At 52.9% G+C, this 24,729-nt stretch overlaps 2 protein-coding genes across 7 annotated transcripts in view; both read right to left on the bottom strand.

Moving 5' to 3' along the window:
- Positions 1–24,729, bottom strand: part of GRIP2 (glutamate receptor interacting protein 2) — a 116,699-nt gene that overhangs the window by 64,383 nt on the left and 27,587 nt on the right. For 5 of the 6 annotated variants that reach the window (XM_054482252.1, XM_054482256.1, XM_054482258.1 and 2 more), the window contains exon 1: positions 3,268–3,333. The exons of the other annotated variant lie outside the window; for it this stretch is intronic. In XM_054482252.1, coding sequence (XP_054338227.1) covers positions 3,268–3,328 — 61 coding nt within the window. In that variant the 5' untranslated portion in view covers positions 3,329–3,333. Of the gene's footprint in view, positions 1–3,267; positions 3,334–24,729 lie in introns of those variants that run through there. 6 annotated transcript variants of the gene reach the window in all.
- LOC129034145 (inactive rhomboid protein 1-like) lies at positions 19,781–21,827 on the bottom strand. The gene is given in 2 exon segments (XM_054483729.1): positions 19,781–20,662; positions 20,664–21,827. Coding segments are annotated over 2 exon segments (2,046 nt in total).

The following is a 24,729-nucleotide window of genomic DNA, read 5'->3' as shown; positions in this document are numbered from 1 at the left end:
AGCCAGAGCTTATTCTTTTCTTTCTCTCTCTCTTTTTTTTTTTTTTGGCACAGTCTTGGCTCACTGCAACCACCGCCCCCCAGGTTCAAGCGATTCCCTTGCCTCAGCCTCCCAGGTAGCTGGAATTACAGGCATGCTCCACCACACATGGCTAATTTTTGTATTTTTAGTAGTGATGGGGTTTCACCATGTTAGGCAGGCTGGTCTTGAACTCCTGGCCTCAAGTGATCTGCCCACCTCAGACTCCCAAAGTTCTGGGATTATAGGCGTGAGCTACTATACCTGGTCTAGATCCTATTCTAACACTCGAAGCAGTCCTCCAGTCTCTCCTGCTCAAGGACCATCCATGGCTCCCACTGCCCCCAAGACAGAGTCCAAGCTCTACAGCCTTTCACTTCCTCCACCCTGCCTCCCTCCTCTCCCCACACCTTTCTTGCTGACCAAGGCTCTCCTGGGGTCTTGAGGCAGATCTTTCAAGCCTCCAGGCATTTTCTTTCTTTTTTTTTTTTTTTTTAGAGACGGAGTCTCGCTCTATCACCCAGGCTGGAGTGCAGTGGCACGATCTTGACTCACTACAACCTCTGCCTCCCGAGTCCAAGCTATTCTCCTGCCTCAGCTTCCCAAGTAGCTGGGATTACAGGCACGTGCTACCACATTCAGCTAATTTTTGTATTTTTTAGTACAGATGGGGTTTCCCTATATGTTGGCCAGGCTGGTCTTGAACTCCTGACCTCAAGTGATCCGCCCACCTAGGTCTCCCAAAGTGCTGGGATTACAGGCATGAGCCACCATGCCTGGCCACCTCCAGGCATTTTCATGAGCTGCTCCCCACCTTATCTACCTGGCAAACTCCTACTCATCCTTAAATACCCAGCTCTGGGAGTCTCTTTTGACCTCTCTCAAGCAAAGTCATTACTTCCTTCCAGAGGCAATAACTACACCCTCGAGTCTCAGTTTGGAGGACATCGGAGGGGTCTCACATGGCCATGTGGCTCAGGGACCTCCGCCCAAGTATTCATAGACTGAGAAACCTGGGGGCCTTACCCAGAAAAGATGAGCAACAGGACAGCCCATTAAAATAATATAGGATGGAAATGGAGAAATGTTACCCAGGCATTTTTTGAAAAAAAGATTTGGAAGAAGAAGACAGAAGAAACACCGTGCCTTCTCCCACATCTCTTGGATTCTTCTCCCTGAGGTTTCATTTTCGTGAATGTGCAGGCTCATTTAATGGGCAAAGCAAGTTCCTTGTGCCTCCCTCAGTGCCCTCCGTGAAGGAGTGGAGAGGGGTCGGGCAGGAGCCTGGCTCAAGTCTGCGCACAGTGTGTCCTCAATCAACCAGGCTGAGCCCTCCTTTTTCTTTTGCTTATTTTCTATTAAGAGCTATGCTGGCCCCAGATGTGACTGCCCTGGGGACAGTGGTGTGTGCATGGGGAGAAGAAGTAAGTGGTTGGGTCACTAAAGGGAAGATGGAATTTAAAATTCCAGGAGTCTACTGTGTGTCCCAAACTTCCTCAATCGGCACTGCCATCTCAGAAGGGCAGTTTTTCTTGGGCTCACTTCAACGGGGAGGAAACTGAGGTTGAGTAGCCGTCCAAGGCCACACAAGGAGTAAGAGCCAGAACAAGATTTGAACCCTGGTCTGTCTGGGCCAATACAAGCATTTCCTGCATCTCCAAGATGCAGAGCCTGATCCACAGCATTTAGTAGGCTGCTCTCCAAATCCTGGGGAAGCTCAAATCTGGAGCCAACCCAGGATTTCATCTGTCCCTCCAGCCTGGGAGGATCCCACTGGGTTCTTAGGGTCTGTGGACCTCAACAGAGGACAGCAGCCTCAATGGGGGAGGGAGTGTCTCCTGCGGGGGTGGTCTCAGCAGAGGAGTCTCTGGTCAGACCCAAGGAGAGGCCTGCTCCTGATGTTCTCCAGGCACCAGCTGATCTGTCTCTGTGGACCAGGCTTCCAGGGACCTCTAGGATGTCAGGCCACCAGCTGCCCTGAGGCCAGGGCAGGACCTAGAGCCCTCTGCTGCCCCACAGACACCCACCCCCATCCCCGCCACCTCCCTGAGGAAGACTCCCTGTGTAGGCACCTCAGAGTCTGGAAAATGCTCAGTTACAAGCTCACTGGCTGGAGAGAGCCTCCGTATGTCAGCTGTTTGGCCTTAGGCAAGTTACTTAACCGCTCTGTGCCTCACTTTCCTCCTCTGCACAATCAGAATGAGGATAGGACCAGCCCTGCAGGGCTACTGTGAGGAATGAATGAGTGAATGCACTGCGTGGCACATAGTAGCACTGAGTGCATGTCTGTCACTGCTGTTCCTGTTGACAGTAAGATGATTCTTGGTCCTCAGCCTGAAGCATAGAGATTGTGAATCCACCACCTCCCTCCTCCCCATGCTGTAGATGGAGACATGGCAGCACAGGTGAAGCCTGGGGTCACACAGCCTGGGGGGCTTAACTCCAGCTCCTCCCCACCCCCACTCCAATCTTGGTCCCACCCTAAGCCCCCTCCTAGCACTCTGAGAGGCTGAGCATGTGTCCAGGGATGGCACCCGGCACAGGCTGGGGCTCAGCACAGAGAGTCTTGCCCAGAGCCAGGCAGCCTTCACCTATGTCCCCCTGTCCCAACTCCCCACGTACAGCCCCTCGCTCCCTCCCACCCCTCCTCCCCCACACACAGCGCCCCTGTCAGGCGACCCCAGCCCATCTGGACAGCCCCACGGCCTCAACAGGAAGGAGAGAAAAGGCTGCTGGGGACATGCCCTGGGAAGGGGTGGGGGCGATGAAGGAGACACACAGGAAAGTCCGGACAAAGAGACAGTGACAGTGGAAGAGGAACAGAGAAGAGCAAGACAGAGACAGACAGAGTGGGAGAGAGAAGGCAGAGCAGAGGCGGGGGCAGAGAACCGGGTGAGGGAGGGCAGACAGCAGGAGAGAGAGACACAGAGAGACCCAGAGGCCAGACAGACAACAGGAGAGAGAGGAGAGAGAGACAGGGAGACAGTGGAAGAGAGAGGAAGAGACCCAGAGACAGCGGAGAGACAGAGACAGAGAGATGGAGGAGAGACAGAAGGAAGCAGAGCGGTGGAGAGACCGGGAAGGGAACTGGAGCGGTCTGGGACAGAGATACAGAGGGAGAGAGAGAGATGCAGCAAAGAAACCCAAAAGGCTCTGCGAGAGAGAGGGGGAGGGAGAGCAGGGGTGACTGAGGATAGGCAGGGAGCCCAGGAAGTCCCTCTGGGCCCCTCGCCCTCCACCCAGACTCACCGGCACCTTTGAGCCGCCGCCTCACCACGCCCAGCCGCCACTTGAGTGACACCGCCAGCATTGTGCCCTCCTGCCCTCCGGCAGAGCCCTGTGCAGCCTGCCCCAGCCTCCCACGCCTGGAGCCGGCGCTCCTGTGCCCGCTCCAGAGCTGCTTGCGCTAACTGGCACAGGCTGGGCGCTCCCTTCCTCCGCCCTCCCGGAGTTGCTAAAATAGATAATCCTCCCCGGAGCCAGCGGTGGCATTGGTGGCGGCAAGGCCCTTCCTCCAAAGCAGCCGGGCCTGGGGAGTGCAGTGCCGGATGTTCTAGCCTCTGCAGCAAACCTCCATCGGGCCCCACCCTCAAGTCCTCTTCCCACCAAAGTGCTCACCTGGCCCACCCCACCTTTCCTGAAATCTACCAATCCCCTCCTCCCCTCTTCCCTGGGCTGGCTGTTTGATACCTCCAGGCCTTTGCACCTGCAAGGCCCTCCCACTAGAATGTCCTTCCCCTCTAGTGGGACTCCATGCATCCTCTCTGCCTGGGAATGTTTGCTCCCTTCAGGGCACCCCGCCTGCTGGATCTCAACACATTTCATACAGGTTGAGATTATCTACCTGCCCCCAAGACTAAGGAGCTCTGAGGCAAGGACAAGAGTCCACTTGTCCTGTGTCCCCAGCAGGCAATGCCGCACTGGGCATGTGATAGGGCCACCAGAGTAGAACGAGGAGACCCAGGCCCCACCTCTTAACTCCTAACCCCTACAACTATAACACGTAACATGGGGATACCCGGAGAAGTTGCTCAAACTGCTGGCTGGGTGGAGTTTTGGGGACTATGTGTAAATGCTCAGAAAACACATCCAGCATCCCTTCTTGTTGCACACATGGCTAGCTTCCTCTCTCATCCCACATCCTGACCCCTGAGTTTGGCAGGGCAGTGTTGCCCTAGGGGAGACTGAGGCAGGTGGGCAGTGACTTGCTCATGGTCACAGAGCACATACGTTGCAGAGGTGGCTCTAGAACCCCAGGTTCCTGCCCTCTCTCTACCAAGGCAGGTGTTCATGCTTCCTCCATCCTTTTCCCAAACCATGAAAACCCCTCTGATGAATCAGGCTACAGACCACACTCATAGGAAGGGCAAGACACCCGCTTGGGAATCATGGCTGCCACAGAAATCAGGCTTCGCCTGTGAACCAGCAGTGAGAGCCTCCCTTGAGAAAGTCGGAGGGTTCCCCCACATACAGAACTCCTGCCAATCCCCATCACTTCACAGCAATCCTATCTCTGGAATCCTTTGACCTAGCATTCACCAGCACACAGGATTCCTAGGACGGATGGAACACAGGGTGGTTCTGGATACACAGATCTGACCAGTAATAAAAATGAATTACACAGCGAGGAAGTGATTCCCTTCTCAGTAATCTCCCAGCCCTTCTGATTCCACGCAGGAGTCTCCTTTTGGCTCTACCACGCTACCTGCCTGAAACTTGCAGACAAATAATTTTAAACAAAGAGAGAGCAGGCCCCAGGCTCAGAGCCCCCACAGCACATGGATTCCAGCCCAAAGCGTCAGGAGGCACTACTGGCAGAAGGTGAGGCTCAGGGAGGCTCTGCTGGGGCAACTCAGCTAGGCTGGAGGTTCTGGGCTCCTTTACACAGACTCTGCTGAGGGATTCTGTCTTCATCCTAAAGGTGTGGGTGGCAGAGGCCTCTCAGGGCTAGCCGAGGAAGCAGGAAGTGGGCACTTGAACAGCATCACCCAGCTCCTTCTCGAGACCTGAGGACAGCGTGAGGGCTGCCCCACTGCCATAGCCCCTGTCCCATCCCCACTGTAAGCCTCTCCTCTGCAGATGAGAGGCGTGAGCCTCTAGAGAAGCAGCAAAGCTGTGGCTTAGCTGTGCAAACAGAGAGGAAGGGAAGGGAGCAGAGAACACATGCCTTTAGGGATGGGCAGATCTGAGGTCAAATCCCAACTCAGTGTGCCTTAGTTTCCTCATCTGACAGATGAGGCTAACAGTTCCTGCCTCCAGTATGGCAGGGCTACACGAGATCACAAGCATAGAGCACTTAGCGGAGCCCGGCGCACAGTAGGTGCTAGATAAATAATATGTAACCATTATTAGTGTTGTGGTTATTCTGCATGGAGCCCAACCCCTTGTGTGTGAATGGGGATGGGAGGCCCAGTGAGGTGAAGGCAGGAAAGTCAGGAAATCTGATGCGTTCCATGAGCTATCACATCAAATCCTTAGAGCGCATGAGGGTGGTCCTAGGAACATCCCTATTTTACAAGCAAGGAAACTGAAGCTCAGAGAGGTGCGGTACTCCACCAGAGTCACACAGCATGCATGCGGCAAAACAGGTCTCAGGTCTCAGCCACCAGACTAGGCTGCTGCCACATCCAGGCCCAGGGAGCACCCCTTATAAAACCCCTATTGTGGGCCAGGCTGTGGGCCGAGCCCCGCCGCTGGCTTAGCCCAGGGAGGGGAGGCTGCGTTGCCTGGGGTTGTGCAGACTGTTAAGTGGCAGAGCACGGCTGGGAGCTCTGGCCGTGGATGAGGCCACTTCCTACCTCCATCAGTGCCTTTGGTAGGAAGAGAAATGGCCCAGGTGGTCTGCAGTGCCAGCTGAAATTGACGTGTAGAGAGCACAGCAATAAATAAGTAATAAATAAATAAGGAGGCCGAGGCTCCCAGGGTGCGGGAGAGGCAGAGTTCCGACCTGGTGGGGTTTCCTGTCACCAGTTAACCCTGGAGGGTGACCTGTAAATGTCCCAGGCCTTACAGGTGAGGACACTCCCAGGACCACATCCAGACCTGCATAGGGAGGTGAGTCTGCCAGCTCCAGGCCCAGCTGTGGGTCTCTGTCCCCTACACACCCACCCCAGAGACCCCATAGGCCTCAGGGCCCACTGCAGGAGCCTACAGTATGTGCAAAACTGACTACGGAGCCCAGCCTGAAAACTCCCTGACTATGTGGCCTTAGGCCACTTCCCTTCCCTGGGGCCCCTTAGCTCTTCAGCTGCAAGAGGAATAACCTCGCCCTACCCGCCACCTATGGCTGTCCTGGGTCAAATGAAGAAGGGGAGCTCCGAGGGCAGGGTGGATCTGTCCATTACGCCTGGCACTGACTTGGAGGGGACAAAATACTTGATAGGTACAATCTCAGGAGTGTTTAATGGTGTGGGCTGTGGAGCCAGCCTGCCTGGGTTCAAATCCCAGCTCCACCACCTTCTAGCTGTGCAACAAGACTGTGTTACTTACCTGACTGAGCCTCAGTTTCCTCACCTATAAAGTGGAGATGATAATAGGATGTGCCTTCCTGTATGCTGTGAGAGTGAAACAGGATCAAATGAACATGAAGCTCCTCACACACATTCATTAAAAACACAGAGCATTATCTTAAGATTGGTGTTGCAGAGTTCCAAGTGAACTTGGAATTCAAGTAGACCTTGGGGAGTCAAGTGGACCAAGGGCCAATTCCTTGGTTTAAGCAGAATTCAGGTAGACCCTGGTGGGTCTGGTAAATTAGCAGTGCAGGTGAGCCAAGATGTGTGCTGAGAAAGAATTTACCAAAAAAAAAAAAAAAAAAAAAAGGGAGCCAAGAGAGATGCTATGATCCAGTAGTTTCTAATGGTAGCATCCCAGCATTATGTTGGGCCCAAGAGAAGACAACTGTGGGAGGGAGTGGTCAGTATATCCCTCTGTCTTGTCCCAAGCTGAGGGCAAGATGTGTCACCTCTGTCTTGGGGGTGCAGGATCCACCGGAAGTTACTAGCGCTCAGCCTGTTCAGAGCTAATTTGGGAGGTGGCTCCATAGATCCCAGAAGATCCAGGTCCCACTGAGGAGCTGCCTGGCTACAGTAGGTGCAACACAAGAAGCGGAACTGAGGAAGACATGGTCCCTGTCCTCTAAAAACTCCTGGCAGAGACAGACACTGTGCTTCTCCCTGAGCCTCAGTTTCCCCGTCTGAACACTGGGGTCAAGAATCTGCACCTCACAGTGCTGCAGGAAAAGAAATAATGAGTCCACATAACTCCAGCCCCAGCCCTGTGTCAGCAGAGGCTGGGGAGAACTGGAGGACAGTTATGATTTGATGATTTATGCTAGGCATCTGAGGATGGGCTTGGTGGCTCAGACCTGTAATTCCAGCCCTTTGGGAGGCCAAGGTGGGACAATCACTTCAGGCCAGGAGTTCAAGACCAGCCTGGGCAACATAGTGAGACTCTGTCTGTATATATATATTTTTTTAATTAGCCTGGCATGGTGGTGCATATCTATAGTCCCAGCTACTCATGAGGCTGAGGCAGGAGGATCACTTGAGCCCAGGAGTTTGAGGCTGCAGTGATCTCTGATCGTAGCACTGCATTCCAGCCTGAGTGACAGAGGGAGATCCTGTCTAAAAAAACCCAGCAACAACAAAACAAAAACAAAAAGCACCTGTATGTATACAGTATACAGTCAATACGCTTCTCTGCCCATGTGCAGTCCAGCTTCTCCAGACTGCTATCCTCTTTTCTTCCAGCAATGTCACCCCCATTTCCCTTGGGGAGCTGCTCCTTCCCTGCATCCAGGGGAGGAGCTTTGTCTTTCAGCTCCAGGAAGGGCTTGACCCAAAGCAGACCAAGTAGCCTATCCCAACCCCCAGCCATGGCAAGCAGCTCAGGGATGGGCACATGACCCAAGTCAACCCAGTGAGATGCTATTCTGGGGCTTTGGATGAAGCCACTAGGAAAGGGAATCTTCTGGAGGTTGTGGAGAAGCTGTGTCAGTCTGAGGCTGCTGGCAGCCACTGCGGCACCAAAAGAGAAGAGAAAGACAAATCCAATCCTGATGATGATGGCATCTCAGCACCTGGAACCCACCATGCCTGAAGTTGGGTATCCCTTTTGAACTTAAGCCAATACATTCCCTTCTTTGCTTAAGCCAGTTTGGGTTTGGGTTTTGGTAACTTGGGCCCAAAAGTATCCTGACTAATCCAGTGTCTTCCTCATCTCAGAGTCCCAGATTCCAGCACACAGCAGGGGCGCAGCAAGGGCTCAGTGAATGAGAAATGGAACACGGAATAATATGCCCCCCAAACTCTACCTTCAGCAGAGGACCCCTGGGCCCTCAACTTTAGTCAAAGGAGGCCACAGCTGGATATGAATTCCTTTGGGTGCAGGGGCCCCAGCTGAGCAGTTCCACTGGAAGATCAGGAAGACACAGCAGACGGAGGCTTGGGGTCCTAGGTTCCAGCCATCTGAAGCTCGCTCATTACCTGAGCCACACCTGCCAGGCTCCCCTGTGCTCCCCAGATTTTTGCAGGATCCTTCTGCAGACAGCAGCCCCAGGGAATTGTGAGGGAACAGAGGCCCCCTTAAAGGAGATGAACCCACGGATGTGTCAGGCTGAGGCATCAAGAAAACAGCAAGGGCAGATCAGCCCAGCTGGGAGCCAGGAGGTCTGAGTTCGGGCCCCAGCCAGTGTGCACTACTGTGTGGCCTCGAGCAAGTCTCCGCTATTGTCTGGCCCCCATGGGCTGTACTCCATGGTCTTCTCTAAGTTCATCCTCCCTATAGCATTCTCACTTTCTCAGTCCCAAGGCCCAGAGAGGTTCCCCCTGTTATCAAAGGTCACACAGCCACTAAGGTGGCCAAGCCAAGATTCAAACACAGGACTATCTGGCTCTCCTCAAAACTGAGGCTGCGCAGAGCCCAGGAGATAGGTTAAAGAAGGGAAAAGATCACAGAGGGATCCAGGCCAGCCTTCACCAGTGCTGCTTTTTCCATTCCTGCCTCAGCTTCACAAAGCTCCAGAGGCCCCAGGTTGCTGCCGCCCCCGCCTGCTTCCCGAAACAAATTAGCATCTCATCAGAGATGCCTTTAATCTTCTCGGCCTTTTCTTCCCCACGGGCCAAGCAGTGACATTTCTGCTGCCCAGCTCTACTGATCTAAATAAGACCAAGGCCGCCAAGGCTGGCTCTGTGGGTGGAAGAGAGGAGGCTGGGGGCAGACCCTCTTGACCGCTTATCCAGGCTGGGGGAGGGAGAGGATGCGGGCAGATGCAGGTCATCCATCCATCTCTCCATCCATTTGCTCATCCAGCAGATCTTTATTCAGCACCGTCTGTGTGCCAAGCATGGAGGTACAGCCACCAAGGCTTCAAGGTGCTAATATTCTAGTGAGGAAGACAGGGTAAATGACAGATGTAACAGATAAGTAAAGGATGCAACATGTTGCGAGGTGAAAGCTGCAAGAAATAAACAGAGCAAGTGAGGAGTACTGGAGTACAGAAGTTGATGTCGCCAATTACAAAGGGGCTGGTCCCCCCAGAACCCAGACTCTAGACTCTAAATTCCTTTGCCCAGAAAAAGGACCCCCAGGACTCCTGAAAGCAATGGATGATTGCAGGGCTGAGGCAGGGAAAATACAAGATGAGCCTTTCTTGTAGTCTCAGAAAGTAAGGAAGTGCTCAGGGTCTGAGTGGGGAAAGTTGCGAAGACACGGAAGCCAGCTGGAAAGGTCTCCCACTGGCCAAATTTGGGACAACTTGAACATCAGAAAAGAATCATGACTACAAAACTGTAGAGATCCATGTGTTCCTATTGATTCTGAAAAGAAAAAAATAAAACCTGGCTGGTTCCTTAGGGGGTGGTTAAGACACCACATCATTTTTCTGTGAACAGATACATGAAGGTAAAGAATGAAGCACATTTCCTGTGTTTCCTGTACATGCAGTGTTTTAGGAGGCCCTAATAAGGGAAAGGCATCCTTCAGAGAAGAACCACAGCAGATAAGTGCTGAAGAAATGATGGAATTGGAAAACCACCTTTTTGCAATCCTAGTGAAATAAAGGATCCGGCACTGACTCTGTGACAGAGGGACGAGGTGGACGGTCCTCGGACTCCCAGACACGTCTCCGCATCATCCAGAAACTACGTGGCATTATGGGCCCCAGATGGGACATGGAAGGAAGCCCACAGCATTCCCTGAGATGGATTCTTTCCTGCAAAATTGGACCTGAATCAAATCCAGCTTTAGCCCCAAATATCAGTTGGGAGAAAGTACAATGGGTCAGAAGAATGAATTAAATGATACCACGAGAACATTCCACAGGAAAAATGGCCTGGGTTCTCCAACAAATAATGAGAGTGGGGGGGAAAAAAAAGAAGGAAAAGGGACTGTTACAGATTAAAAGAGACACAAGAGACTGATCAACCAAATGCGGCAAGGGACCTTACTTGAATCCTGATTTGAATAAACCGATCATGAAAAGACATTTTGGAGACAACCAGGGAAAATTGCACGAAGACTGGGTACAAGATGATATGAAGAAATTATGGTTAATTCTGTTGGGTTGCTGCTGTTGTTGTAATTAGAGTTGAGAAAAAGTCTTTATCTGTGGAGATACAGATGAAACAAAAAAAAAGGTCTGTGATTTGCCCTTAAAATGCCTCAAGGGTATTCCTGTGTTATATGTGCTATTTGGAAGTAAATGAAAATTTAAAATATAAAATAAAAATTAAAAGAGGGACTCATAAAAGACCTCACTAAAAAGGTGACATTTAGAGAAAGGGTTAAAAGAGGGAGGGTGCCTTGGTGGGCAGGGGCTGGGGGAAGAGTGTGCTCCTGAGGGAGGAGGAGCAGCGTGGGCCTGGAGGGTCCGAGGAAGGGCAGGCAATGCAGGGTCTCCTGAGGATCTGACTTTTCCTCTGAGGATGTGGGAGCTTTGCCTGGGGCTTTAACACCATCCCTCTGGCTGCTGGAGGGAGAAGGCAGGGAGGAGGGGTGTAGGGGAAGGGCACAGAACTCGGGGCTCCACAGTCATCAGGCCTCACATTATCATAAGGTTATGTCACCTGGATGCTAGAATTACAGGGGAGCTTAAAAGAACTAGTGCTGAATCAGAAACTTGGGGGGTGGCATCCAGGCAGTGGCCACTTTTTAAGCTTCCCCAGTGATTCTACGGAACACTGGGGTGGAGAGTCACTGTCACCTTGCTGCCCTATAATGAAGGTGGGAGCACTGTCATTCGGAGAAAGAAAGCGGCTGTTTCTGCTTCACATGGCGACCGAGTGGCAGAGGAAGGATTTCCAATCAACCCCTCCACCCTTACCCATCTCCTGCTCTCCACCCTCACCAGACCCGCTCTGAGGCTCAGGAAGCAGACGAAGCAGCCCCAAGGGAGGCTAAAACCCTGCCAGGGGAAGCAGCTCATCCATCTGATGGCCAAGAAAGAAAATGCCACCAAGCGTTTTCAGTATGGGCTAGGGCGGCTGGCCGACAGGTGCACCCACAGGGCAACCTGCCAAGAAACAGGTGGCATGCCTGTTAATATTCCTGGCACTGCCTTTAAAGAGCAATAATTAGGAGCAAAAGCCTGGGCAGGCACCATTCGCAAGTACACAGATTAAATCGTGGGCCACGTGGGTGGAGGTGTCAGAAATGCCGCTACGGTCCTCGTGTGCCACGGGGCAGCAGCTCCACTGGGGCTCCTCCTCAAGCCAGGCCACGGCAGTGCCGGCCACCTCCTCCACTCTGACCCCAGGCTCCCTCCCCACACCTGCCATGTCTCAGGGAGGGGACGGCCTACTGAGGGGGTTCAGAGTCAAACAGTGCTGGATTCAAATCCCATGCTGCTTAGCCATCCCTAAAGTCAGTAAGCATAGCATCACACAGGCACCCGGTGGTGTGACATTTCATGAAAATGACACAAGTCTGGGGCCTGCAAGGGCTCCGTGCGTGGGACCTGACTTAAAATTATGTACCAGACATTTCTCTTGCAGAGCTTCAGTTTCCTCATCTGAAAAATGGGGAAAGGGGAGAAAGATGAATCACGTTAATGATGACTCTGTGACAAAGGCAGACACTGTTCCCAGCCCTGGATGCACATGAACCTTCTCCAACACCCCACCACATGGGGCCTGATTATGCTCATGAATGGGGCGATCAGGCAGGAGGCCAAGGTCATGCAGCTTGAAGCTGAGTGGGAGTCTGAATCAGGTGCTGGCCAAGCCCACCCTGGGACCCACCCTGCTATTCTAAACACAGACGCGCCTCTTGCTCAGCTCCGTGCGAGCATGTGGGTGGTGTGATTCAATACAGCAAACACGGCACACCGAGCACAAGGGGCACAGCACAGCCCACAGCCGGGCACCCGAGCTCCAGTGACCCTGGGTCTCTGTGCCAGGGGGTCTGCCCAGCATTTCTGGGGGTTGAGAGGGCTTTTCCAGGTCAGAAGTGGGAGGTGGGATCAGGCTCCTGCTCTTCTCTGGGTACCAGCCAGTGAGACCCTCATCTGGGAAATGAGGCAAGAATTAAGGGAAAGGGGCAAAGGCTGGGTCTACCCTTGGGGAGACAGTGTTACATGAGGGGTTCTTGTCCCCTCTGGCAGGTGGGTTGAGAAGGGAAAAAACTAGCTCAAGGTCACAGAGTCCATTGAAAGCAGAGTCAGGGCTTGAACCCAAGTGCTGGGCTCCCAGTCGGGGCTGCTATTCTCACTTAGTAGATGTGCCTGTCAGGCCGGTGGCTGGAGTGGAGGTGGACCCCCGCACTAACAGGGCTTCTCAGGCCCTCACAAACACAGGAAAAGGCCTCCAGCCTCCACATGGCAACAAGAACCGACCCGCACAGCTGGGCAGGACCCTGCCTCCTCTCTCCCTACCTCCCCAACAGATCCCACACCCCAAGTCCCGAAGGCCCGGAGAGGTGGGAGAGCAGGGTTGTGCCACAGGATGAGAAGGGGCTGTGTATAATTTACCCACTCTGGGCCTTGGCACCCTCAGTGTAAGTGGCCAGCAGCACAGCACTGCCTTGGGAAAGGGAAAGTGGCTGTGACAGACCCTTGCAGGGAGCTACGTCCCAGCATCGCCCTTCCTGCGGGTAGTCTGCAGGTCTGTACCTCCCACCTGGCCCATAGAAAACTGGAAGCCCACACAGAGGGGCCCTGGAGCCTGTCCTGGCCACCTCGTCACCAGCACAGCCCCCATCCTGCCATGCGTCTCACCCCCAAAACTGCCAAGCTCAAGCACAGAGAAAGGAGGGTGCCCGAGGTGACGCAGCTCACTCATAGCTTGCTAGTGGCAGGGCCATCTCTGGGTGCTGCTTCCTGTGGGTCACGGCACAGAGTCTTCTAGCCTCAGATGAAGAAAGGGAGGAGCGCATCCCAGAGGTGCCCTGAGGCTCTCAGACAGCCCAGCCTTGCTGCAGGATGGCCAATATCTGTGTGATCTTTCTCCAGGTCAGCAGGGTCAATGATCTGGACAAAGTCCCGTGACTGGCCATTCAAACGAGCCACCATAATGTGGGAATCGGAGTCCAGCAGGAAACTAGGTGACAGACCACGAGAGCCACAGGGCCCTTAGACAAGATCACAGAGCCACATGACCACAGGGGACTGAGTGATAGCCCACAAGGCCACAGAGCTCCCAGGGATGGGGGCGCAGAGCCACACACCACAGGACTGGGCGACAGCCCACAAGGGCACACAAAATTGAAACCCTGGAGCCACAGAATGTTAGCTTCAGGAAGCCCCAGATGGTGGCTGAAGAACTGCAGGGCATTACGCTCATGGATCCATACCCACCACACTGTGGTCTGGCCACAGGCCATTAGAACCGCAGCAGAGAATGCCAGAACTACAGACAGAAGCCACAGCAGTGAGTGGAGCCAAACCACAGGTTATCAGAGTCAGGGTGGGGACAGAGCAAGGCGATCAACATCATTGGACCTCAGACCATTCAGTGTTCAAAGGGACAGTGTAAGCCATCCGCGTTGCTCACCAAGCAAGCCATGACCCCCTAAAAGCTCCTTTTCACAGCCCCTGACCCCACCAATCTTGCCCTTAGCTCCAGAGAGCTCCAATCTTGCCCTTAACCCTGGAAAACTCCCGTTTCCATGGCTTCCAGTGAGAGATGTAGTCACATGGCCACTGAGTGACCTGGGATGATTCTCTGCCTAATCTGGGCCTCAGTTTCCCCACTGTAAAATTAGGAAGTTGGCCCTCTCTGAGGTCCTTTCTGATTATTGGAGGTGGGGTCCAATAATCAAAGGTAGGGTCAACCTCACCTCCAATAATCTGTGAAATGATCACATCACTTCTCTCCCTCTCTACAATCTTCTGTGGCTCCCAAAGGACTCACTTGAATGAATGAATGAATGTCAACTGCCCAGCCTTGAGGCATCTTTTTGCTCTTTGCCCTCAGTCCTGCCACTTGAGGCCAGCTGGAGCATTCAATGCTTCCCCTCGATTTCCCTTTCAGTTTGGGGCAGATTCTTATGCAACTCACTCAGTAGTGAGGGCAAGGCTAGTACTCAAACCCAGGACCCTTGGTTCCAAACACCCTTCCAATCTGTTCCTGAGCACTGGAAAAAATACCTACAAGGAAGAAGAGAGCAGGCCCCTAAGAGGAATCTTGGCTACAAGTCATTCTAAGCCCCCTGCCTCTGCAGCATGGGATCCCACTCAGTGAGGCCAACCACCCCTCATGCCCTCCCTGGGGACCCTGCATGCCTCTCGGCTGCAGTGTCACATGGCATCCCAGGAAACATGGCATCCCAGGAGATATGGCATCCCAGGAGTCAGGAGAGACAGCACGAGGTTCAGGATGATGCCACCACTCCAGGGACAAGGAAAACCAGGGGTGATAACAAGGTCACAACACACACTGGGGACTCTTCCAGTCCTCAAACAAGGACATTCATGAGGCCCTGGCAGTGGGAGCACTGAGAGAAACAGTAATGATGATGAGAGCGGTATAATCCAGTAGCATTTATTCCCAGGCCCAAAGCATTCCATAGTACCCATCATTCATTCACTTGCTCATGTGCTGGGCAGCTCTCATGCTCCAGCAGAGAATAAGGCTTCCAGCACTTACATTCTACACAGAGAGACAAATAAAGACGTGATAAATATGTAACACAACACAGGTTGAAATAAGTGCTTTGAAGAAAAATGAAGTGGTGTGAGATGGTTATGAGGTAGGGGGAGGTCTCTGTGATCAAGTCTTCACACAAATGAAGGGAATAGGGGACCCAACCATGCCCAACCATGCAGACTGCTGAGCCAGGCAAAGAACACAGCCCATGCAAAGGCCCTGGTTTGAGGCCCAGCAAGGAGGCCAGGGCTGAAGCTGAGTGATGGAGGGAGTAGCAGAAGGGACGTCAGGGGGGTCCCAGGGGCAGACCACCAAGGGCCAGGTTGGCTGCAGTGAGGACTTTGGTCTTCCTCAGAGGGAGGCGGGAGCCACGGGAGGGTGTTGAAGAGAGGAGGAAGTGATCTGACGTAGGTTTTAACAGTATCCCTGTGGCTGCAGGGGAGGGACAGACTGAGGAGGGAGTGAGGGTGGAGGTGGGAAGACCAGTGAAGAGGCCACTGCAACCATGCAACTAATAGATGCTGGGACGCAGATCAGGTCCGTAAGAGGCAGCCATGCGTGGACATGTTTTAAAGAAAAGTTGTGACTCATTATAGACACACACAGCCCTGTGAGGCCAGGAGAAGTATGTTCACTTTACAGAGGAGGAACCTGAGGCTCAGAGAGGTTAAGTCACCTGCCCAGTGTCACACAGCAAGGGAGTGTCAGAGCTGGGATTAAAATCCAGGCCGTCTGGTTCTGAGGCCTGTGCTCTCTCATTCTGTCATGAGCGTCTCCTTGGGACTCATACCTGACTCATGCGGCACAGGTCTGGGGTCTGAGATTGGAAGTGGACCATCCCCACCCCCAACACTAGTGCCAGGATCAGCTACAGAGCAAAACTGGGAAGGGGTCCAGAAGTATGCCTGTGTGGCAGGGAGAGAGAGATGGGATGGGGCCCCTGCATAGGTTGGGACAGGTGAGAGCGAGGGAAGAAGTAGCTAGGGATGTATTCCAGCTTTCTGGACCTGGATGTGGAGCGTGAGGTCAGCACACCATGAGCACTCAGCAAACAACCCCCATGGGCAGGCCGTGCAGTCAGACAACTGAGGCGCCAACCTCAGCTCTGCCTTTCACCAGCTGTGTGGCCTCCAGAGCATCACTTACCCTCTCCATGTCCTGGCTTCCTCACCTGCTCACTGTGGCTGTTGTAGGGGTAATGCAGGGAAAATGCTGGGGAAAATGCTGGCCGGGCAGCTGGCAGAGTAATCAATCCAGCTGACAGGCAGCAGCTGAGCCATCAGGATTATGGGGAGGGGCTGCAGTGACAGCCTTCCCCACTCTGCCCAGACGCCCCCACCTTGTGGGGCTTTGCCTCCCACCCACTTTCCATCTTCTGCAGTGGACTCGGGGCCTCCTTCCTGTCCCCTATTCAGGAGTGACAGCCAAGACTGAGTTGTGCCTGCTTGCCTGGAATTACGACTTCTGGGGAAGAAAATGATTAACATGGTTGCAGAAGGCTGGATTCTTAGAATCGGGCTGTGTCAGAGAAAGCTTCTGGTCCAAACTGCACCCCACCCATTTTACAGATGGGGAAACTGAGGCCAGGAGAGAGGGCACATTTTCTAAGCCACTGGATCCTTAGGGCCTGGTGCCTAGTCTGCTGCCTTGGGGGAGCCCCAGGGAGGCCTAGGGGATACAGGCAGGGCAATGGGCTTGGCCAATCAGGATTGCCAGGGCCCTGCTGGGCCACGCATTAAAGTTCTGGTTGCCGGATCGTGGGAGATCCAGGGGTCCTGGGGGAGAGACCTGGAGACATTGGGTGAGGAGACCTTGGGGAACCAGTTGTTTCCAAGCCAGTGTGGGGGTGCTGCAGTATTTTAACACCAGCCACACACATGCCAGCGCCGCTTCCTCCACCACCCCCCTCTTGCTGCAACTGGTGCAGCTCCTTCCAGCCTCAGCCTCTGTGCTGCACCCTTTATATGCGTTTTCCTCCAGAGCTTCACAAGCACCCTGTGAGGATGCATTTTTAACTTCAAGGACCACCACTTGCCAAGGGGAAGTGACCTGCCATGGTCCCACAGCTAGTTTGTGGCAGAGGCAGAAGTCGAGCCAGGTCCTGTTCTAAGCACTTTATGTATATGAACTCATTTAACTCACAAAAACCTTTGCACGAGGACTATAATTATCCCAATTTTACAGTGGAGGAAACTGAGGCTCGGAGAGGTGACATGGCTTGCTCAAGGTCACCTACTTGGCTAGTGGCAGAGCTGGGATTTGAACCCAGGCTGTCTGGCCCCAGAGCCCAAGCAAAGGAAGAGGGGTTTGTAGCAATGGGGTGAAGGTGAGAGGAAGGATGGGGGAAACATGCCCCAGAGGAGGAAGGACTTTTGAGAACAGGGGTGTCTAACGTTCACTTGTGTGTGTGATGAAATCCCCTTTGTCATCTCCTTCCTGCCAGCATCACAGAGCTATTCCTCTTTGGTCTTCAGAGCATGTGTGTCCCAGCCTGACCCCAGATCAGCATCTTGCCGACAGAGACAGCCTACCTGGGATGGCGTCGTGACCCTTACACTGAAGTAGCAGCAGGAAGTCAGAGCCAGGGGGCCAGGAGGGGAGCTGCCCTGGGCACAGTGGAGGGTGTCTGGGCCAGCTGGGGCCAGGACCAGGGGTGCTGAGGCCATCAGAGCCTCAGTCAGATTAAAAGCAGAGCTATGCAAAGTGCAGCTGCAGGTCCCGTCCTGTCTTTGAACTATTTGTTGCTGGACAGTGATTGTTTCGTTTGGAAACAAACATTTGAGAACCAATGGTTAGAAACTATTACAGCAATTTCACACATAGCCACAATATCCAAGTGCCTGATCAGTGGCTTATATTTTTCATGTTTTTGTTTTTAATTTCATTTTTCAATAACTCATTGTTAGTGAATTTTTCTCAAATGTATCAGTCTCCAGTGGATAGAAAGTAAAAAGAAAATCCTGGCCTTCCCCAGATAGCCCAAGAGGCACTGCTTTTACCGGAGCTACCCAGTGGTGAGAAGCTGGCGCTCGACCTGATGTGCAATTCAACCTAAAATAAAGCTATAAGGTAAAAGTTCTGCTTTTGAAATGAAGGAAACTTTTATGTGAGCTGAAACAGATGTAACTTTTTTTAGGTCAGGGTTTCTCAACCTCAGGCAGTATTGACATTTTGGACCAGAAAATTCTTTTTGGTGGCGGGAAGCTGTCCTGTGCACTGTAGGGTGTTGGCAGCATCCCTGTCCCCTACCACTGGATACCAGTGGCACACACCCTCTCCCCACTTGTGATGACCCAAAATGTCTCCAGAGATTGCCAAATGTCCCCTGGGGAAAAAAAACCACCCCCTGTTGAGAATGGCTGGTTTGGATGTTCTGCTTTTCTGTGTGGGTGAAAGAATGTGTCTAGGAGAGTGTCTGTACGTGCAGGTGTGTGTCTGTGTGTGCCTGGGCATGTGTGTGCTTTATTCCAGGCCCACCTTCCTCACTCACATTGCCTGGCCTCAGAGGCATCTCTGTTTGCAACCCTGGTGTCACCCATTACTCTCAAGTAGTGCCCATCAGATCTCCCCTCCCTCCAGGCACGGCTGTCACTGAGGCACAGTCTATGAAGGTCGCAGTGGAAACCAGGGGACCCTCAGAGCCAGTGTCTGCACTGGATGAAGCTGCCCTCCAATGCCTCCCACCCCCCCACCTCAGATCCCTACCCACACCACACCTCCCAAGACACTGGGGCACAGACAAGATCTCAGCAGTTGGACAGAAACCAATGCTCCCGCCAGAGAAGGGCCTCAGGCCTGAAGAATGACAGCCTGAGGTTAAGTAAAGTGGTCATCGAGAACCAGGGATAAAGAAGAAGCTGAACCGTCACCTGGCAGGGGAGCTGGAGGAACAGAAGCTCACTGTAGGGAACATGAGGGAGTACAGCTTGTTCAATCTGCACACATCTGTGCCCCAACCCTGATTCAGGGGACTCTGACTCAGAATTACCTGGGCAGGGTCCCAGGGTCTGTATTTTTAAAGCTCACCAGGTGGTGTTGATACACAGCAAGAGTTGAGAATCCCCTGGGAAGTTTGATAGAAATATAAATTCATGGCAAAACAAAAGTAAGGAGTCTGACAGTACCAAGCATTGCTGAGGATGTGGAGCAACTGGAACTCTCAGACACTGCTGGTGGTGATGTAAAGTGGTACAGCTACTTTGGAAAGGTGTTTGACAGTATCCATTAACATTTCAAGATATGTATATTCTAAAACATATCTCAATAAAGCTGTTAAAAATATGCACATCCTATGGGCTGGTGATTCCCCCTGATGGTATATACTCAACAGAAATGTATGCATTTAGGTACCAGAGACATGTTTAGGCACCAGAGTATTCACAGCAGCATTTTCCATAAGAGTCAAAAATGGAAACAAACTGAAAGTCCAACCACAGTAGAAGAGAATTCACGCAATGGAACTTTTTTTTTTCTAAAATACTCCCAGTCCATTTATTGGCCACATGAGGTGGTCGTCAAGAGACAAGGTAGAAGATTATCACAGGAAGTAGTATAATAAATGCCCAGCAGTGTGAGGGGTTCAACAGAAGTGAACAAGGCACAAGAGTTCTGTCTTCAGGAAACAGGCCAGTCCCCACATGGAGCAGGTGACTTCTGTAAGCCTGTGAGGCTCAGGGTTGTCATGTCTGGCTCTGGCCTGCTGGAGCGCATGGTCCCTGGAGCCAGCAGCCAGCTTGGTGGAGCTGAGCGTCCAGTTCGTACTTCTCGCAGAACTTGTCAGTGAAGGGGATGCAGGTGAGGAACTCACACCACTCACAGCAGACAGGATAGAAGGAGAAGAGGACCACCAGGCCAGCCAGGAGGCCCAGAAAGACCATCTGAAAGATGATGATCTGGCAGCATTTCTGGTACAGATTGAACTTGCCGAAGCTCATGTAGGGCTAGAAGGTGAAGGAGAGGAAGAGGCCACTGATGAACCCCGAAATGTGGGCAAAGCTGTCGATCCAGGGCAGCAGCCCAAAGGTGAAGAGGAAGAGCACCACAGCCAGCAGCTTGAAGAAGGCATGCCAGGGCCGCTCCAGGATCTGCCAGCTCTGGAAGAGCTCCACGAAGAGGCAGGCCAGGATGCCAAACTGAGAGCCAGACGGAACCACCTCTGCTCGGTACAGCAGGAAGATGACACTGGCCCGGTTGCCAGTGACACCACTCAGCAGGTAGATGATGGCTATGCGGTGCCACCCTGCCAGCTTCTCCAGGTCCCGCAGGACGGTCATCTGGAAGCAGATGGACACCAGGCAGTGCAGGATCCTGGTGTGCAGGAAGAGGGACAGCCACAGGCAGTAGAAATGGTCAGGCACCTCAGGGTTGAGGAAAGGCGGGAGCCCACATACATCATCCATGCAGTGCACCTGAGAGCAGAGCGTGGCCTCCTCATGGAAATAGCCCCTCATGAAGTCACAGTGCTCCCGGGAGGTGATCTCACACTTGCCCTTGGTGCCAATGCAGCAGGGCCGTCCTGTGATGACACAGTCCTTGTGGGGAAGGTTGGTATTGTTCCCAGACTGTTTTTTTGGTGCAGATCGGCCACTTGGTGATGTCTTCTGGCCACTCATGGGGGTCTTCCCAGGAGGGCTCATCACATACCCTGGGATCCTGGTGGCAGACAGAGCCAAACTGACTCTTGTGGCTGGCAAGCTCTGGGGCGCTGGAATGGATGGGCCACTTCACCCACATTGCCAGCATGAACGAGCACTCCTCCTCCGAGGTCTGCAGGCAGCCCAACCTGTTGCTATGCATGCAGCAGGCCGAGTGCTTCTCCCGCTAGCGCCCTGCGCGAATGAAGCTGTGCACCTGCGGATCCTGGCATACGCAGGGCGAAAACTTGGCGTCCAGGTGGATGAGGGCCTCCGAGCTGGGCCCGATCCAGAAGTTCTCCTGCTGCACGTACTTGACGTTCTCGTAGACCCAGTGGTTCCACAGCACCGAGTCCACCGTTTCATGCTGTGAGAAGCCCACGGGCATGATGCCATAGATGCACAAGGCTAGAATGGTGACGAGCGAGTGCACGAAGGTGAGCCAGTAGGTGAAGAAGGGCCTGTGGCTGTCCATGTCCTCAATCTGTCGCTTGACGAAGCTGTCGATGTGCTTGTGGTAGGTGTGGTTGGTGAGCGGTCCTACCATGCTCAGCCCATACAACCGCTTCTCCCGGGCGAAGAGCTTGCGCACAGGCATCGCGATGCGCTGGTTCCGCGGCGGCCCCGCGGTGCTCACCATCTCCTGTCGCAGCCGCACCTTGGGCTGCGAGGCTACGGTGTCTTCCTTCTGCTTCCGCCAGCCTCGCTCCAAAGGCAGCATCGGGTGGCTGCGCTCAAGCTCACTGCGGTCCAGGGCCCCTCCAGTGAGGTACTCCTGCTCTGGTGCCTTCTCCCAGTCCTTGAGTGCTGCCTCTGATGGGGACTCAAAAACTTCGTCCGGGTATATGGACAGCTCTTCATGGAGGATACCTTCCTGGGCAAAGAAGGATGTGTCCAGCTCATCAGGCAAATTCGTGTCCTCTGCCAGAAAGCTGGCTGGAGTGAAGCTTCGACGCTGTGCCTGGCGCAAGGTGCCATCCCTAACCGGGCAGCCTTTCATCAGTGCTGCCGCTGCATGGAAGCTCATCTTGGCCACCAACTCCCGCTTCCCGCAATGGAAGTTTACATAACAATGAAAAAGAATGTGTAACATACAACAAAACGGACGAATATCAAAAACATCATGCTGAATGAAAAGGGCTGGACAGTGAAGAATATACACTGTATTATTCCCTTGTAGGAAATTCAAGAACAGGTGAAAACAGACTTCCCTGTGCAGCGATACACATAAGGTGATAACACCATAAAGAACAGCCAGGGAATGATTTTCAAAAAAGGTCAGGAGGGTGGGTACCTCTGGGGGAGCAGGAGGGGGATGTGATTGGAGATGAGCCCATGTGGCAGGGTGGGGGGATCTTCTAAGGGGATGGCAATGCTCTGTTTCTCAACCAGGGTGGTTATAAGGGTGTTTACTTTTCATTACTCTCTACGCTGCACCTCTATGTTAAACTCACACGTACATTTTATCATTTTAAGTAAAAGAGGAGAAAAAAGATGCATCTGTGCCACTGCCCACAATGCTGATTCCTTATGTTTGGGCTCAGGCCTGGGATGAGCATTCTGAATATGCCCGCATCACCCCCAGGTGACTCCAATTCACAAGGTTCTGGGGCCACACTGGGGTCTAAGACGTCTGCTGAGCACACGTGGGGTGAGGAATCCAGAAGCCAGCCTCAAATGGGTGGATCCCACCTGTCTACCCATTGCTGGTTTTGAGTGGTGTGTGGTAACTGAGGTGGGGGCCCAGCAAGACCCCAGTATAGCAGCCGGCCCACAGCCCACCCTCAGTTGATGCCAGTCTTCTACAGAATTGTCCTGTGGGATATTCACTTTAATAGGCACATGCTGGGCTTATAGAGGGACTCTGGACGGGAGGGTGGGAGTTCGTTGCCAGTCACTGGAATCCCATAGCCGAAGCTGGCAACCTAGAGAACCCACCCTAAAGGTCAGGCCCTTTAACAAAAGGGTGGATAGGAAGCAACTTGAGGGGCTGTCATCAGGGAGGCAGCTGGCATCTTAGGGGGCATCTTCTGAGGCCTGCCCTGTCTCCCCAGAGCTGAGGGGCCGGCTGGCAGGCGGGCAGGAGAAAAGGGGAGCTTTAGGCCCATCCTCTGTGTGAGAATTCATAGAAGATGGCAGCTGCATGGAGGCTGTGCCCCCTTATCAGCCAGGACAGGCTTGGGAAGGTGAGTCTTGACCCCACCCCATCACCACCTAAGGTGGTGATTTATTAATCACCTGCTAAGTGCAGGCAGCCATGGCCAGTGCTGGAAATGGGAGGTCCCCCCGCCCCGTAGGGCTCAGGACTGTTGTGTTATAAAAGGCAGTGAGTGGATCCGGGGTGTGGTCAGAGGGTGTAGCAGGCAGCAGCTCCAGGAGGCTGGGGGCAAGGTCTGGAGATCCGTGGGACCCCAGGCAGATAGAAGAGCCTGGGCAGGACGTGGGGTGGGCTGACAGTGAGCACAGGCTGAGCCTTCCATGCAACGGGCGTGGCTCTCAAAGCTTTCCTGCATTCACTCTGTCCATCCTCAGGACGGCACTGCGACGCGGGTGCTGTGAGTCCCATTCTACAGATGGAGAACTGGGCCGCAGAGAGGTTAAGTAACCTGCACAAGGTCACGCAGCTCATCAGCAGCTGAGGCTGGATTGGAACCCACTTCATTACGCGGCCTCACATTTGGCTTGTTTTTCCCCAATAATTGAAAGGCCAGTGAGCAAGGAGGGCAGGGAGAGGCGAGGGTGAGAGAGGCCTGGTGCTGGGCCACGCTGGGCCAGAGTGCCATGGGAAGACTTTGAACTTGATCCTCACAGCAGTGGGGAGCCACTGACCATAGAGAGGAAGTAATGATATCAGATACGCATTTTACATGTGCTCTCCTGCCACGTACAGCCTGACTGTCGGGCAACACCGGCCAGTCAACAAACATGGCCTCACTGGTGCAACATTTGCCGAGCACCTCGCGGGCACCATCTTCTCTTCAGGCCGTAGGTTCCATTTTGACCCCACTGCTAGACAGCAAGGACATCTCAAATACCAATGTATGAATTTTACCGACTTTGATGACTGTAAGGAAGCCCTGCCCTGCATGAACCCCATTAACCACTTGAACCATTGATTCATCCTCTAAAAAGCACAGTTAGGCCACTTTCAAGTTTTTCTACTTTCAGTCTTGCTTTGTTGAGATAGGTTTCATGAAGTCTTTCCTAATTAAAGTTTGTAATGAGGATTTGATTCATCAACACATTTCTTTGCTCGTAGCTCCTATACCAGTTGTAGACAACTTCTACCACTGTGGAGTTCCTTTTTTGCACATTATTTCCTTCAGCTCCAATTCTCTCCCGTCAAATTTTTGCAGAATTTAATGTTGGCATGGAGATTGGATTCGTCTGTCAATTTTTAGATCAATAATTATTTTTACTGTGCACAGTTTTAGTTGATGCCAGTTTTATTTTGTGTTGATTATTTCTACTAGTCATGTTCATGATGAATTGGATAAGAGACAAATGGTGCATGTTTCTTTCTTAGGAAACCAATCAGAAATAGAAAAATGTTTGTGAGTTAGAAAAAGAAAAGAAGACAGACAACCAAGAGAAAGAGATCCAGAAAGAGACAGAGGCTGATAGAGAGGCAGAGACAGGAAGACACAGAGACAAAGCAGAGAGAGACACATACGGTGATGGTTTGGCTCCTGGCCACTCAGTGGAGTCAAATGACAGTGTCCATCCTAGTGTGCCCCATTGCCCTGCTTCCTCTCCAATCAAAAGCTGGACACTCCCACTTCCAGGAAGTTGCTTAACCTGGAAGATCCTTTCCTTCTGGACTCAGCTCAAGGTTGCTCATTCAATTGCTCAGGACAGCTTTATCAAAATAAGATAAAAGGTCACCCAGATGGTGTCCCAGCAGACATGGCCTCTGGGAAGATACTGACCAACGGACAACAACACCCCAGGCCCAAGTAAAACCAACTCATCCCTTGGCCTAAGCCAAGTTGCTC

The sequence above is a fragment of the Pongo pygmaeus genome, chromosome 2 (genome assembly GCF_028885625.2).
Source record: "Pongo pygmaeus isolate AG05252 chromosome 2, NHGRI_mPonPyg2-v2.0_pri, whole genome shotgun sequence".
NCBI classification, from domain to species: domain Eukaryota; kingdom Metazoa; phylum Chordata; class Mammalia; order Primates; family Hominidae; genus Pongo; species Pongo pygmaeus.
The sequence above is the reverse complement of the archived record's forward strand: the minus strand, read 5'-3'. Positions and strand labels throughout refer to the sequence as shown.